This window comes from Blastomyces gilchristii (assembly GCF_000003855.2).
Source record: "Blastomyces gilchristii SLH14081 genomic scaffold supercont1.11, whole genome shotgun sequence".
Lineage (NCBI taxonomy): Eukaryota > Fungi > Ascomycota > Eurotiomycetes > Onygenales > Ajellomycetaceae > Blastomyces > Blastomyces gilchristii.
The window spans coordinates 536,962-552,033 of NW_003101672.1; the positions used below are offsets into that span (position 1 = coordinate 536,962).

Genomic DNA, 15,072 nt, shown 5'->3' on the forward strand with positions numbered 1-15,072 from the left:
GAGAGGATCGAACAAGAAATACTAATATATTGATCAATAAGCCTATACCTAATATTCCTGATACTACAGTTTCATTTCCACCAGTCTTAAAAATAAATCTTGATTTGTTTCCTTCGTCTTGGGCTTCTCTTTTCTGTCTGTGCTCTGTCTCTATACTTACTACTCAACCATGGATACGTGTACTCCCGCCATCAATCAATTCGAAAAAAAGTAAGAAGGCATCAATATTCATATAACAAGGGGGAAAGAAATATATGAGCGATGTTTCTGAGCAATTTGAAAGGGAAAATATAAGTAAGAAAATATTAAATTCATATGAGCTTCTCAAGTTATATCGCAAAGCAAGAAGAGAAGTAGAGAGAAGAAAGGAAAAAGGAAATCGTAAGATGGAAAAATTTCTTCTGTATAACTAGTTAATGAAAGAAAGTTAGGTGACCGATCTGAAATATATAGTAAACGAAGAACCAGTCAAATTATATCCGAGCTCCCAACACGCACCGATTTCCCAAGTTCCGGAAAACATGATTGCAAAAAACAAAATACAAAATAAACTTAAGAAAACTTCTCTTGTCTCTTTCACTCCAGAATGCACCAGATAAAAACACAACAAAACAATAATAAATGCAACAACCTATTTAACGCAACGAAGACATCAAGTAGACGAGGGAAAAAAGGAAATGAAACACAAAACTGAGAAGAGGAGAATATGGAATATAGCAGAACGCGGGGGAAAATATTAGAATAAGCAAAAGTCTGGCAGAAAAACTTTATATCAACTTGGAAAAGGTAGAGAAGAGAGGAGGATAGGAAGAAAGGAGATTGTGCATAAGGTTTTTACAGGTACGGAAAAAAAAAAAAAAAAAACACAAATATAGTTGTTACATGAAGAAAGAGTAGGTAGGTGGGAAGTGTAGTGCGTGCCCGCTGTTTGATTTGTAGTGGGCACATCCCCGCGAAACAGAGGTTGGGAACTTGTTTGGAGGTGATAGGGGTAGTGGAGTTAGGCCGACCGGAATCATCAGTGGGGGCCAGAATGGCTCCGTCCTCCGGACCGTCATGTATCTCGAGTGAGACAGGGGGGACGTCGTGTGTAGAGGATATGGTAAAAAGAGGGGGGAAAAGGAATCAAACGTGGAGAAAGAGAAATGAATAGAAGACGATACAAACAAATTACATGAATAGATAAAAAGAAGAAAACACAGATCAAAAGTCCTCCCTGTCCAGCATAAACTAATTTCCCAAATTCCCAATTAGTACCAATATTCTCCAATATCCACTCTTATAATCTTTCGTTTCTCGCGCACCGATCCTCTTGTGTATTTTTCTCGATGTAGCCCATCCGATAAAAAGAAGGGGTGGGGGTGAAGGAAAATTTGAAATCTTTTTTAGTCTCTCAACGTTAATAAAGGGGGAAGTAAAAAAAGAGAGAAAGCGTGAAAAAAAAAAGTACTATAAGTAGAAAAGAGAAAGAATTGTAGATAGAAATGAAAGAAAATATAAACAAGACCAAAGCTGGGTAACGAGTTGAGAAAAGTTCAGAGAACTAGGGGCAAAGGAGGAGGGTAGGTAATCTTCGGGTGGTTTGAAGTAGCGATTTTGGTATCCTGATAAACATCCTTCCTTCTTACCCGCTCGTCGTAAACTCTCGTGAAAATCTGTATATGGCCCTTCCTTATAACGCTAAGAAAGTGGGAACAAGAAACGGGACAAATTATAAACAAAAATGAAGCAAAAAAGAAAAAGGAAAGCAAAAAAACAAAATCACAATTTGAAAAAAAGAGAGAAAGCACTACAAAGACAATTGCCAAAGTCAAATCAAGCATGACCAACTCGTTCATAAAACCAAAGAAGTGCGGTGGAACTCCCGGCGCAAAAGAAAATATGACGATTCTCGGAGCAACAATCATCACAAAATGGGATGAGGCATCATTCGTGAGTTCGGGGGGTAGTTAGTCTATTTAAGAAACAAACTTTCCTGAGAAATGTTTGTGTGGGGAGGGATGGGAGTGATTCGCTGCAAGCGGGAATAAAAAAAGGAAATCATCATCATCCTAGATATCTCGGTTTGGCGTATGAAAAATCTAGTACGGAGTTCAAAACGCAAAACGGATAACTCCGGCTTTAAAAATCAGAACAAGCCAGTCGGGAGCGGAAAAATGAGAATAAAAATCGATTTGGCGACTGAAACGATTGGGGGGTATTGGATTGGATTGGATTGTAGTTTAATGGAGAATGATACCGTGATCCGGATGAGACCTTTTCCAGAGAAAGCGAATGCAATATAAGATGCCATATAGAAACAAAGCGTCCGAGTATGCAAAAAAAACTATATTCAAGAACCGAGTGAAAGACCTTGGAAGCGGTTTGCCCATTCGCCGTGGGTGGGATGTGCTTGGCGGCCTGCAGGGCCCAACCCAGCTGCGTTATGAAGGTCAGATAAATTCGGCTCCCCCGTCCCGTAGCTAGATGGCTGGAAAGAAGCAAATGGATCTGTCTGGGGCTGCACGCCCTGTGAAAATCCAGACATTCCCGGATCATGCTGTCTGCCGCTGGCAAATGCCTGGTAAGGGTCCATATACTGGCTTCGGAAGCTTCCTGTGATATCTCTGGCAGCTGCGTCTGAAAACCCTCCCGCGGAAGCCACTACTCCCTGACCAGCACTGGGGACAAAAGGCTTGAAGTCATGGGGTCGACGTCGATCTGGATGGCCTTCTTGAGTGAACCCTAGACTACTAGGGGGCTGAAGTCCAGCTGTAGGCGTAACAAACGATGCTGGGTTAATAGCTGACATCCAGATTCTAGTCTTGTAGATCTTAAATAGATCCGTGACAAGAGAGTTGAAATTGATGTAAGTGTCAGCGAAATAATAGAAGGTGAGCTTCTTCCAGTCCCTGTATAAACAATGTGGTCAGTTAACTGGGGCTTTCTTTTGGTATCAAGGCATCGTCCTCGAAGGAGTGTCTATAAAGTAAACATACATTTGGAATTCAGCGTCGAGGATTTCCATATTTAGCCGATGCTCGGCTACTTTCTGCTGGCAAACACGCTTAGCTTTAGCTTCGCTCCCTTCCTTGTCGCGGAGGGTCTGGATTTCGTGGCTTTGAGCAAGCCGCTTGATCAGCTTCGGCTTAATATCTCCGCCTTGAGACTCTTGCATTCCGTGCTGGGTCTGTGGTCCCATACCACCCACGGCACTGCCAGGGGCTCCATTCAAGTTGGAAGAGGTACTGTTTGGATTCACGGCATTCGGAAGACCAGACTGGCTCTGGCGGGAGAATATCATAAGCCACTTGTAATGCTCCTCTGCATAGTGTTCTTTCAGTTCGCGAGCTCTCGCCCAGGTGACGTTTGCATGAGCAACCGTGCCAAGGTCAGTGCCCCGATCTGCTTCAACAATTACAAGATCGCCAGTTTTAACCTGCAGTCCAGTATCCTCCTGGATATAGAAAACGTCAGCCCTGCCACACTTGAATGTGACAATGAAAAGCTGTTGGTTCTGGTGGGCGTGGCCCAAATTCGAGTGTTGACGACCAAATGCGTTGGGCATAACATATGCTTGGTGGAGCGACGTAGAGATCCCAGAGGCAGGGATATTATCGGAGACACGGACAGGCTTATCGTGTCCAGTGAAGTAGGAAGCTGCTTGTAATCGAGCTTGTAAACATTGTTGTTCTATTGCATGTCCTGAATAACGATCATTCGAAAGAAATTGAAAATACTCACGGCTACTATCCGCAGGAGAAACACTAACTCCATTGGCAAAATTGGCAAAATTATCGTCTCGGTTACCCATCGAAGCAGCTGAGCCAATAGCGGGTGGGTGGGAATCAGCAGGGGAGCCAGTAGACCGGTGTCTCATGGGGATATCAGCGAAAGAATGGCGACGACTCTGAGGTCCTTCCGGTGCGCTACCAAAGCCAAGGGAAGTTTGCCAGTGGGCCTTTTTAACGTTCTCAAGAGTACGATTCTCCAAGGAACTAAAGGCCGGGAATTGCTTTTCAAGGTTAGTTGAATGTTCACTGAGCCTTCTCCAACCATTGCTCCTTGCATTGTTATAACCAGGAGCAATCCCTCCCAGTTCATCCAGATCTTCGACTGCCAAATCGCCCTCCTCTGGAACACTTCCAGGGAGCCGGTGCGGGTTGTGGCTCTGAGCGATAGAGAACCCACTTGTTGCAGAGGTAGAAGACATCGCACGATCGCGGAAGCGAGAATTGTCAAGTTGTCCGGATGCAGCTTGACGCAAAAGGGCGTTTTCCAATGAAAGTTGCTCAATCCGACGCGCTTGGTTCATAGAAGACCAGTTATATCCACCGTCAGCGCCCTCGGCGTTGTCATCGCCTTCGTCTTCACGAACACGGCCAAGGGTAGCCGTGTCATGGCCTAGGTCTCCAAGCATACTTGGTCTAGAAGAGCGGCGCTGGATTGAAGATAATGGCGCAGCAGTCCCTCTGCGTGTTGCTGGGGCACCGGCGGCGCCGTTATTAGGGGACAAAGCCTCTTGCTGGTCCGTATCTAGCTGGCCAACAGAATATGACTGGGAGCGATATGTCTTCAGGGTAGGCTGAAGAGGGATCGAAAATGGAATGTTGGAGTCCCCAGATATTGTTCTTGCTAGTGGGCTAAGAATATCATCACCACTATTGGCAGTTGATGCAGATGGCATAATACTAGAAGTGGGTGACTGAAGAACTTCTGTCAATCTCGACGGAGGGTCTTTGCGGGCCTCTTGGTTCCAGATCGACGACCACGCGAAGGACCCAGTCCCAGCTGATCCCCAGTTAAGTGGGGCATTAAGCCCGGGACTAGTGGCACCTCCCCATGTGGTTTGGTCGGCAGCGGAGGTTGTAGAGTTAGAAGGTGCCGATGAAAAAGAGGAGCTTGTTGGTAAAGAGGCTTTCCGAGCTAGCGGGTTCGGGTCGTTGAGCCATGATGTGCGCCGCGTGGGCTTAACTACGGGAGCAGCTGGGGTTTGGCCATGATGGTGCTCTTCATCCTCCGAAGAAGCCAAAGCCTCGGAATCCGGAGTTGATCTTCGAACGCCAGGACGAGTTTTCTCAAGCAGGATTGAAGCGTTATTGCCAGGAGGTGGGTATGTGGGATGCGGGCTTTTTGCTGCAGGGGTCGTACTTTTGCTAGACGTGCTCCTGCTTGACGAAGCCATGGTTGCGATGACTTCAGAGAATCAAGGCAGAAGTTCAGGCGGAGAATATGGGGAAGAACGTTATTCTCTGGAGACCTCGACTGGCGGTTGAAGCAAACCTATGTTCTATACAGCTTTAATTAGAGCGTTAGCAAAGTGACAGCGGTATGGGAATTGTAAAAGATTATTTAGAGGGACGACTTGTGGCGTCAAGGAGACTTTTGAGTAATGGTGATGGAAGTTCATGAGCTGCGAACCCCCGCTGCCCGTGAATCCAGATCGACAAAATTCACAAGGTGTATGCTGAGCTGGAAGCGAAAGCACAAAACACTTACAACTTGTCAACTAATAAGTAGCCTGTAGTCTCAGCTCTTTCGCTGCTGAGCAGACTCTGAAGTGATAATGCGTTGATCACGCAATCAAGAACCTTAGATGCGCAGAGGCAGGCACATCCGCCCAGCGTCGCCTGATTTATCGCGTAGTGTTGTTATCGCAGAGAACAAATGAGGTGAATGGCTGGTGGCCAGTAGATAGATCAAACACACAGGGAATGAGAGCTCTAAAATCGTGAGGAGAAGAGTCAGCCATCACATTCACATTAATAGGTCGTCCCCATAAAAGAATCACAAGGCTGCCATCGGTAGTTAAAAGAAAAGCCTCAAGGTTCAAGGTGAAATCCCCCGCTAGAGTCGACTGAGTTAGCAAGGTGAACGATTCGAGAGGAAATCCATACGATCGGACAATTGAATATCCAAGCAATTAAATAAGGATATTCTCATTGTATGGCGCGCAGTGGGCCGGAGGGCGGGGAACAATAACCAACATCGTGCAAGTGGTGGCGAATCAAATTTCTCCCACCCGTGATTGGAGGTCACAGCCGGGCCTCTAAACGGGAATTGATAAACGTTTTCGAAAATGCCATAAAACACATCTCCACGCTAGGACCCTCTGTATAGGCGGGCGAATTTCCGAATGACGTAGTCCATAGAAATATGGGCTATGTTTTTTAAGCCTTTCTGATGGAGCAAACAGGCGGGGCAGCCAGCAACAAAGCGCGATTCCGGCGGATCCGTCGTGGGGCAAAAGGGGGCTTCATATATATCCGATAGCTAGAAAAGCGAAAGGAACAAGAGCTTACCGTTAAACAAAGTAGTCCTCAGCTATGCGACAGTCGAAAGAGAGCGGAAAAAGGAAAGGAGAGGTATCGCAGGAGGGGCTGGTTCTTGGATGCAGTCGCGTAACAATAATCTATATGAATCTATCAACGGTTAGCTCCTTTGCGTGATAATTTTAGACAAGCACCATTGACTAGAGGAGGAAAACAAGAGAAAGAAGCATAGTGCCGTCATACTCACTACTCTAGGGTATTTTTTTTTGACTCTGGCTCCGTTTATTATTGTGGGCGACTGCACGGGAGGAGAAGAGAGTGAAAAAAAAAATTGAAAAAAAGTTAAGGGAAGGACAAGGAAAAAGAGACTAAAATAAAACGGCGAAGAGGTATGCAGCAATCAATCAATCAATCAATTCCCTCACCAAACAAATATGTCAAAACCAAGTTGAAGCGGCCAGGCTTCAGGGCGTCGGGAGGTAAATATGCTGGATTTGTGGCCAGACGAGGTTCGAGTGGCGATACTGGGAAGAGATTACGCCTAGGATGAGCGCAGAGAGAGATGGAAAACCAACGTTCTTCCTACTGGTGACAGGGTTATATTTTGTATTTTAATTCGTCCGTTTTTTTTTTTATTCTTCTTTTTTTGGCGTCCTTGAACACAGCCAATGTGAACTCTTTGGCGTAATCCTTTCGTTTGTAGTTCCTGAGTATGTCTGCGTCTATGCGCAGGTTGTGTTGTAGGCGGAGGTCGTGAGCGGTCGGATAACAAGGAGGGAGGAGCAAAGCTTCCGCTTCCGCTTCTGGTGGGGAGATCAACGGATTGCGATGTGGGCTTGCGGGAAGTCCAGTGGGATGGATGTGTTGATATGGAGGATGTACAGTAGGTCTATGGTATCAGGAGTATAATCTGCCGCCAACAAGCCATTAAACGGACATTAGGCGAGATGCATCCTCGAGATCGAATGCTAGCAGCGCTGGGGCGATATATCGGTCGCAAAACAATTGATGACGATGGAGGAGGGGAGTCGGGAGCATTTGGGGGGGGAGGAAGAAGTGCCCGGTGGCGGGACTCTGGGGCAAAGAGAGGGAGGGTTCAAGGCAAAGCGAACCTTGGGAAAGTTTTGGATAGAGTCCACCGTAAGTCCGTGACCAGTCAAGATGACAGTTGGTTTTGTTTGGTGGAAGTCTGGTAGAAATAAAAGCAAGCTATCCTTTATTTACCTCGTCTGTACGGATTGTAGTGTGCGGAGAAAGGAGAAAGCTGGCGATGGGACTGGACGGAGACTGGATGGAGCCTGGAGGGTGGATGGGGGCGGGCTAAAAGGGCCTGGAAACCGGCGCAGAAAGTGGCTAAAGCAACGCCGTAGCAGTGATCTGGAAAGCAGTTTGTGTTTGATAGGAGAACTCAGAAAAGAAGGCCCTCGAAGGCTAAAACAAAAGAATATTAGGTTGAGTTGAGTTGCTGGAGAAGAGAGTTTGAGTTAGAGACGGTTTAGGCAGCTGTTCGCGTTTGAGCGAGCTGTCATGGCCAAACTAGCTACGGGATTCTACTTCTAGTGGGACATTGTTGTTGGGAGAATAACTACATATCGTCTAGATAAACGGTCCAACTGTTTCTGAAGGAATCGATATCGCCGGAAATACAGTCCACAGACCCTTTCAGAGGAGCTATTCTTGCTTAGTTCCTGTCAGGCTAGCAGGGAGTTGGGCCGCCAGAAGGGGCTCGCTCCCTGTTTTCTCCCGCTCTTCCGTCTATCATCAACACCCATGCACACTTCACTTAACAGGCAAAGGAGAATATATATATATATATAACTATCCCAGTTTGACTAAGCACCTTACGTTAGAAGATTGCTCTTGAGAGACGGTGGAGTCTCTGGCTGTGAGCCCTTTTAGGTCAGTACAGGTATATCAGTGCCTCCCTACCTGTGCCTGTACCTTGTACCTATACTTTCCAGCATCCAGACCAGAAGGCTCAGGGTTCGTCTCAACGGTCGCAAGGATTGACTGGATGTCAGCGTTGTTGAATAATAATAAATTATTTACACGCTGACTTTCCTCGCGTCTTGTTCTCTCAAGTTACGGAGAGAGAGGAGGGAAGGGAGCCACCAAAAACCAAACAAACAGCAACAAAATGAAGAGCCTCTTGGCAACTTACACACGAAAAGCAAGCACAAAAGTCGAGTCAAGCGGGAACGGCTCGGGGGATGGATGGATTGCGAAGAAATGCGGAGAAAAAGAGTTAAAAACAGGCATGATTTGAATTCAACCCAGCCCTTCACCCATCTCTCTCAAAGAGCCATCCATCGCAAGTTCGAAACAAGGCGATAACATCCCCCTATAATTGAGTTTCTCTGCGTCTACTCCGTAATCCGTATTGCTCTGCTATTGGGCGGACAACCGTTCTCCCGTAGGCTTTCTTTTAAAACCATGTGCATGTCTCCGCACTGGCGGGCGATGGAGAAGCAAAACGGATGGAACAAGCGGACCCTCCTTCGCTAGCCCCTCCATCATTCATGTGTCTAGACGCAACAACCTATAGTTAATAATATTAAATATTCTATGCAATAACATAGTATGCAAGCAGGCGGTGGGACGGGCAAGCAGTCATTTCGGCTTGGGGTGGGAGGGATTTTGTCTTGCCGAGTATCTAGGCGTTTATCCTGGCTACTTAGCAAGCCGGATATAGCTGTCGAGGAAAGGAATTAAAAGTAAACGGCTGAAGATGTATGGCAAGCATGTACACACACACACACACACACACACACCACAAGGAGAGAGCTGTTCAATTATTTCCCCCGCAAATGATATCAGACCTTGGCTCAATCATGATAGTTTGGAGGATCAACTTCCGTCCTCAGAGCCCCGCAAATCGTAAAAGTCGCGCAGAGTGAGTTCCGGGCATCTTGATTGGCAACCCAGTATCCAGTCGAAAAAGCACTGCAAAAAGGGCAGCTGTAGAGATATAATCTCTTAGCAGCAGCTCGAGATCTCTAACTCATCCTTGGGCCTTGGGACAGACAGCTTTAACCACGGTAAAAAAGCAACCTTAAACCTGGAATCTCTTCCAAGCAAGTACGAGCCGAGTATGACGTTTTCAACAGACCATCTGTCAATTTTGACATCCAGCCTTTTTTTCCCTCCTTAGATCTTGTCAGGCTGCTTGCGAACAGGTACCAAAGCATCAACCAAACCCACCAGCCTCATCCTGGGCATTTATTATTAGCTTGTAAATGTAAGTAGTAGTTTACTCTGTGCAGTACGGAGTAGTAGGAAATGCATGAATGTACAAGGATGCAAAGATGACCTCGACCCCAAGAGGCATGTTCGGCCCAATAACGAGCCCATGCGACGATTGACCAGTAAGCTGTGGCGGAACTGCATGGGACGAGCGGGGAAGGGCAAGGGATGGGAATATGAATGGTTGTGTGGGCAGCTAGCTCCTCGTCTCGCGCCAGCCCAGCCCATCCCATCGCATCCCAGATTTATGGGATAGAGTCGTCTCCTTGCGGCCAGCTCAGAGCGGTCGTGGGGGGCGGCGGTGGCGGCCGCTTGGCTTGATCGGCATACGCTCGAAAACTTCGGCGTTTAAGAGGGCTTGTTTAACTAAACTTATAGGCGGTATAGGCGTCCGTGTTCCCTAAAGCACCAAGCACTGTTACCCCATAATTACTCATAATTACTAGCGTCGCTAAACTTCGACGAAGCCAGTAAGTCCATGCAGCTAGGCCATATCACAACCACCCCCCCCCCTGCGACGACTACCTACGCTGTAGCGGACACTACAGCTACAAGCAGCAGCAACACATGGCAAAACATACACAGGAAGGGGGGGAAGATACAAAATACAAAAGAATGGAGTAGAAAACCAAGATATGTATGTAATAACAGACGGACCCAAGATGAAGGTATGAATGATCCTCGAAGCTCCGAGTCCCAGGGCTTCCTTCTTCCCTCTTCCTCCATGGCCTCCAGTCTGACTGAATGGACAGGTAAATTGACCTCTCCTGGGGTTTTATGGAACCCTGGCCAAGTCAAAAGCCCACTTATTATACTACTCACTCACTCGTCCGCCCAACCCGTTTGGATGCGTGAGGGTTTTCAAGGCGTCGATGTGCTGCCACCAAGCCCTACGCTGTAACTACTACCACTTCGGAAAATTATACTTGAGATTGCTTCGAATAATCCTACGGAATAGTATTTCGGCCTTTACCTACCTGAAGTTCATCCGCTGCTTTGTAGGGGCACCGGTACTGAAGTTCATTAAATGAGGACGACCATGCTCCAGAGAAGAGAAAAGAGACCATGCAGTCGTCTCTACATTTACAGCCCACTTTCAGCGAAGAAAAAAGACGAATGAATAACCTACAAAATTGGATGAAACTAACATCAAAAAATCTAGATTTCTTGTGAAAGTTTTTAGCTCATCACCCCTAGCACTAACAAATAAAATCCTCCGCCAATCATTTGCACAAAAGCAAAGGATGAGCGCAGGGTGGAAAACAAAAAGCCAATAATAAATAATGTTCAATATGTGAGAACGAACAAAGATAAACTAGTTAGCTAAACCACGTTTACGACCTATCAAGAGACAGGAAAAGAAATTCAGAAGAAACTCATCAAGAAGTAGGGGGAAAATATCAAATCTCCTGCACCCCGCATCTCCGTCTTATGCCAAAATAGGGCCAATTCCAGGACTTCCCAATGGTTGATCAATAACTAACTACTGAGCCAGAGCTATTCCTCGATCTCCCATTTTCTCCCATGCACACTACTACGTTCTTCGCCTTCAAAAAGGCGCAAGCCAGCAGACAAGGCCGGGTTCCCCTTGCATTCCTCTTGCTTTGTGATAGGCCCTAATGCTGCAGCGCATGCTCTTGAGGAACGTCGGCGGGCTAGCCAGATGGCCCCCCGGAGGGGGTTGTGGGTTATAGTTGTGCTCCTCTATTATATATGAATCTATGATACACGCTATCGAGGGCGTACCCCCGGTTCATGGAATCATCGCTCGCCCCCCTCATCCCCTCATCTCTCGCTTGACTTTTGTTGCACTTTGCCTGGGATGATTCCGGGGACGGAAACTTCGATTGGACTCGGTCTTCTTTGCGGTGATATTTTTACTTTTCCTTATTTTGTTTATCTTCTTTCTTCTCCTTGCATCCCTTGCCGGTAGCTGAGAGAGGAAAGGAAGAGTGAAAAGAAAATAAGTCGCTACGTAGCTCCTTGAACAGGGCCAACAACGAAACGAAACGACTTTGCATCCCGCTGGCACCCCATGCAGAAGATGACATCCATACAAGGCAAAAGGGTAAAGAGTGACGATAAACAAAACCTTAGAAAAAAATTTCCGTCAATTCATGTCCAGGACGCGCAACCGCTTGCGCAACAGTAGTAAAAAGAAGAAAGCAAGAAAAAAAACTGCCACATATTTAACTAACTAGCTTTCAGGGATTCAGTTCACCATGAATATCTTCTCAAGGTTAAGTTACCGCCGTGTCCTCCTTCTGTCTGCCACCCCCATCGGTATCAAAAACACCGGAGTAAACACCGGCAACGAAGCGATCCCCGTTAAATCTTCTTCCTAACCTCGAACTCTCGTGTAAGCTTTGGCTACCTGAGTCAACCCCCCCGCCATCGGCAGCTCGGCACTGGGTCTTAAGTCATGATGGGTCTCGGCGGGTCCGCCATGCTCCTGCTCCTGCTGACATCCCGCTCCGCTTCCGCCACCGCCGCTGCTGCCGGACGACCTACTATTCTGTAGGAAGTTTCGATCACTTTTGTCTCAAGATTTGTCTCTTCCTGCAAGCCTGATTCGTCGATAAGCTGGCCATTTTCTCTTTCTTTCTCGTCGCTTTGCTGGTTCTTCTTCTTTTTTCTTTTTTTTTTCTTTTTTATGTATGTTTTCCTTTTTTCAAGTTCGCTTTTGTTTGCCATACCGCGCTATACGTAACGGGCAGGATTTTTTTTTTTTTTTTCAACTGCATTTTTTGCAAGGAAATGATTTAAAGCGTGTTGTTCCATGCTTTCGTGTGCCCCGGCGGGTATCTTTGCGTTCGTTGTTCCAGGATTATAGAGGTTGTTACTTTTATACCGTTTTTCATCTTTCTTTTCAGTCCAGTGGAGAGGGGCGCTTCAGTGGAGGAAGCCGCGGCGGCGGAACTAGGCCGGAAAGGAGTTGTGCATGGTTCTCGACGTTATTCCGCGGGGCAAGGTGATGAGAATACGTGCTGGCATATAGACTATATATCTAACTAACTACATATACAATGGGCTCTCAATGAGGGACCATCATCTTTTGACTGCTGATGCTGGTGTTTGTCTCGTCGTCGTTTGTCTAATCATCATGATACAGTATGACCCCCTTTCCAAGATTCTTTTTGAATTCTGTTTTCATGGGCATGTTTCACAGAAAGAATGCCCCAGCAAAGTATTGTGTCTGCTGGAACTCTTGCGCTGTTCCATTATTATGAAGTAGCTTCTCTAGCTTTGAACGGTACATGTTATTTATTTACGAACAAAACATGCATATTGAGCCGGATAGAGATGCCCCATCCAACTACAAGCCAAAACGCCTCTATTGATACCTATGGAATGAGTCAAGCCATCGCCATCTCAGAATGTAGCATCTTCCGGATAGATTGGCAGATAATACATACATACAGCACAGAAAGCCGACTATCTTTGGGGGGGAGGGGAGAGGGATGAGCTGCGAATGAATGAATCAATACCGCTCGCATCCCACCTCTTCATTCTCAAGTGATATTAAAGAACAAGGCTTGTGTGTTTGGTAAAGGCCCCAGTTCAGTGGGCAAGCTTAGAGCGCCAGTTGGTAGCATATTGGATGGTTTTGGATAAAGTCCCCAGAATCAAGAAATAATCATAATAATAATAGTAAATATCTAACAGAGATAGATCTCTTCAAAATCCAGCATGACGAGCAAAATAACTCACTTATTGTACACAACAGCAGATGGTGAAAGTAAAAATTAACACAATCATAAAGGGTAAAACAGAGCCAGGTGAAGAAAACATGCAGAACCTAAGGGCAGTAAGATATATAGATATGTAAATATCTATATAAATATACCAGGGTATGTGTGGACGGAAAGCAAGACCTCGAATGAGTAGAGGGGTGCATGAGAAATCGATCTAAAGGAAGACTTTTTAGATAGCAAAGGGTAGGCTATGAGGTATACGTAAGGTTAGAGGGAGGCAAAAACAGACAAAGAGGGACCCAAAACGAAGCGTTGCTTGTCATGTCGACTACTCAGCCGCGTCCAGGCTGCTCGATGCAGCCGTCGCCTGGGGACCTTTCTGCTGCCGTAATTTCTCCTCGAATTTTGCAAATTCGTGCAAGCCAACCTCTTCCTCCTGATCCAGGACGTGGTTGACCTCTTTTACTTCCTCGATCTATAAAGACGGGTCAGCTTCAATTCCCAACAACAAAAAAGGAGACCTTCAAATATCATGGTCGGTAAGTCCGCGTAGGAGCGGGACTATGGAAAAATGAAGGGAAGAATAAAAACAAAGCCAATCCACTCACATAATGCATCAACATAGACTCAATCCCATTCTTCAGAGTCACCGTACTCGAATCGCACGTCCGACACGCACCCCGCAGCTTCAAAGAAACAATCCCATCCTCAAAGCCCCGGAACTCGATATCGCCTCCGTCCTCCTGGATCGCAGGGCGGATCCTCGTCTCCAGCAGCTCCTTAATCATGCTAACAACCTCATCATCATCCTCATTATAGCTCAGCGAGTCTTCTTCGGGCGGCGGGCCTCCAGCCCCAGCCTCTGCGACATTGATAATCGGCTCGCCCGTGGTTACCGCCTCGGTGATCAGGCTGAAGACCTCGGGTTTGATATGTGCCCAGTTTGCATCGCCGGCTTTGGTGATGGTGATGAAATCCGGACCGTAGAAGACGGCCGATACGCCGTCGACGTTGAGGAGCTTTGCGGCTAGCGGAGAGGGGTATGGGGGTGTCAGGGTCGAGCGTGGCGAGAGGTATTCTACGAAGCTGGTTGGGAAGTTTTCGGGGAGGACAGGGTGGTTAGGGTTAAATTTTAGGGCCTACAGGAACAAAATACCAATGGAGTTAGCTGATTGTTTCATTTGCTTGTGCTTCCCTTCATTGTTCGATGCTTGCATTCCCTCATACATCTCCTCATCCACAATACACATTGCACATGAATTCATGTTCATTATCAAAAAAAGGATTGCGCAGCGCCCACTTACATCAGCATTCGGGGTAGTTTCCGTCTGAATAAAAATCGACCGGCTCCCCGTGGCCCCATTTATCTGCGTCCCGCGCCTGGTGGGCTGATGTCGCGGATCCAGAGTTGGTCTATGGCGTGAGGTCGACGAGGTGAGGACCGGGATTTTCGCCGCTTGGGTATGCACGCGCGAGATACAAGCGGGCCCACAGTCGCCCAGGGCAGGCGTCAGAACCCGACTGGCAGGCCGTGATAGTAAGATCGACCGTGTGAATGATCTAGAGAGAGTATGTGCCGCCATTGTGTATGTATAATTCGTACACAAGCAGTTAAATCACGACGTATGGGATGCAGCAGGGTTGAGTCGATGCGAGGATGAAAGCTTTTGAGTTTATTTTTAATTTTGGTCTCGTGAAAGCCGAGTTCCGGATGACGTAATTTGACATTAGTAATCTGGAGTTGATCCAGTGGGTCTTGGCAATAGCACGTGACCGTGATTGTCTGCGAACTCTAACCTCGGGTGGCAAATAGTCCTTCCTCACTGAAGGGAGAACAAAGGCGGGTGAGTGGGTGGGTGGGTAGTAGGGAGGGAAATGAAATG

The 15,072-nt window shown here is 46.8% G+C and overlaps 3 protein-coding genes across 3 annotated transcripts; 1 reads left to right on the plus strand and 2 right to left on the minus strand.

The window, feature by feature from the left end:
• Positions 1–7: 7 nt before the first annotated feature.
• Positions 8–9,299, minus strand: BDBG_05380 (PSP1 domain-containing protein). The gene is made up of 6 exons (XM_031722122.1): positions 6,499–9,299; positions 6,282–6,401; positions 5,479–5,702; positions 3,724–5,277; positions 2,979–3,639; positions 8–2,891 (listed from the first exon to the last, which is right to left on the minus strand). Exons 4-6 carry the CDS (start codon positions 5,162–5,164, stop codon positions 2,333–2,335), a joined length of 2,661 nt encoding a protein of 886 aa, XP_031578937.1. The 5' UTR covers positions 5,165–5,277; positions 5,479–5,702; positions 6,282–6,401; positions 6,499–9,299; the 3' UTR covers positions 8–2,332.
• Positions 9,300–9,982: 683 nt separating this feature from the next.
• BDBG_05382 (uncharacterized protein) lies at positions 9,983–10,408 on the plus strand (the record flags this gene model as incomplete). The annotated part of the gene is made up of 2 exons (XM_031722123.1): positions 9,983–10,162; positions 10,247–10,408. Coding segments are annotated over 2 exons (329 nt in total), but the record flags the coding sequence as incomplete, so codon positions are not given.
• Positions 10,409–13,517: 3,109 nt separating this feature from the next.
• Positions 13,518–14,772, minus strand: BDBG_05383 (Fe/S biogenesis protein NfuA; the record flags this gene model as incomplete). Its single annotated transcript, XM_002623829.2, has 3 exons — positions 13,518–13,664; positions 13,798–14,328; positions 14,494–14,772. The coding sequence occupies 3 exons, from the start codon at positions 14,770–14,772 to the stop codon at positions 13,518–13,520; spliced, it is 957 nt and encodes a 318-aa protein (XP_002623875.1).
• Between the last annotated feature and the right edge of the window lie 300 nt (positions 14,773–15,072).

What these genes read in the sequence shown, in the direction of transcription:
- BDBG_05380 (XM_031722122.1), bottom strand. Translation starts at nt 5,164, where the DNA reads ATGGCTTCGTCAAGCAGGAGCACGTCTAGCAAAAGTACGACCCCTGCA. An exon ending in TTCTCCTGCGGATAGTAGCC is followed by an intron (nt 3,640 to 3,723) that starts GTGAGTATTTTC and finishes GATTACAAGCAG; the next exon opens with CTTCCTACTTCACTGGACAC. An exon ending in CTCGACGCTGAATTCCAAAT is followed by an intron (nt 2,892 to 2,978) that starts GTATGTTTACTT and finishes TTGTTTATACAG; the next exon opens with GGACTGGAAGAAGCTCACCT.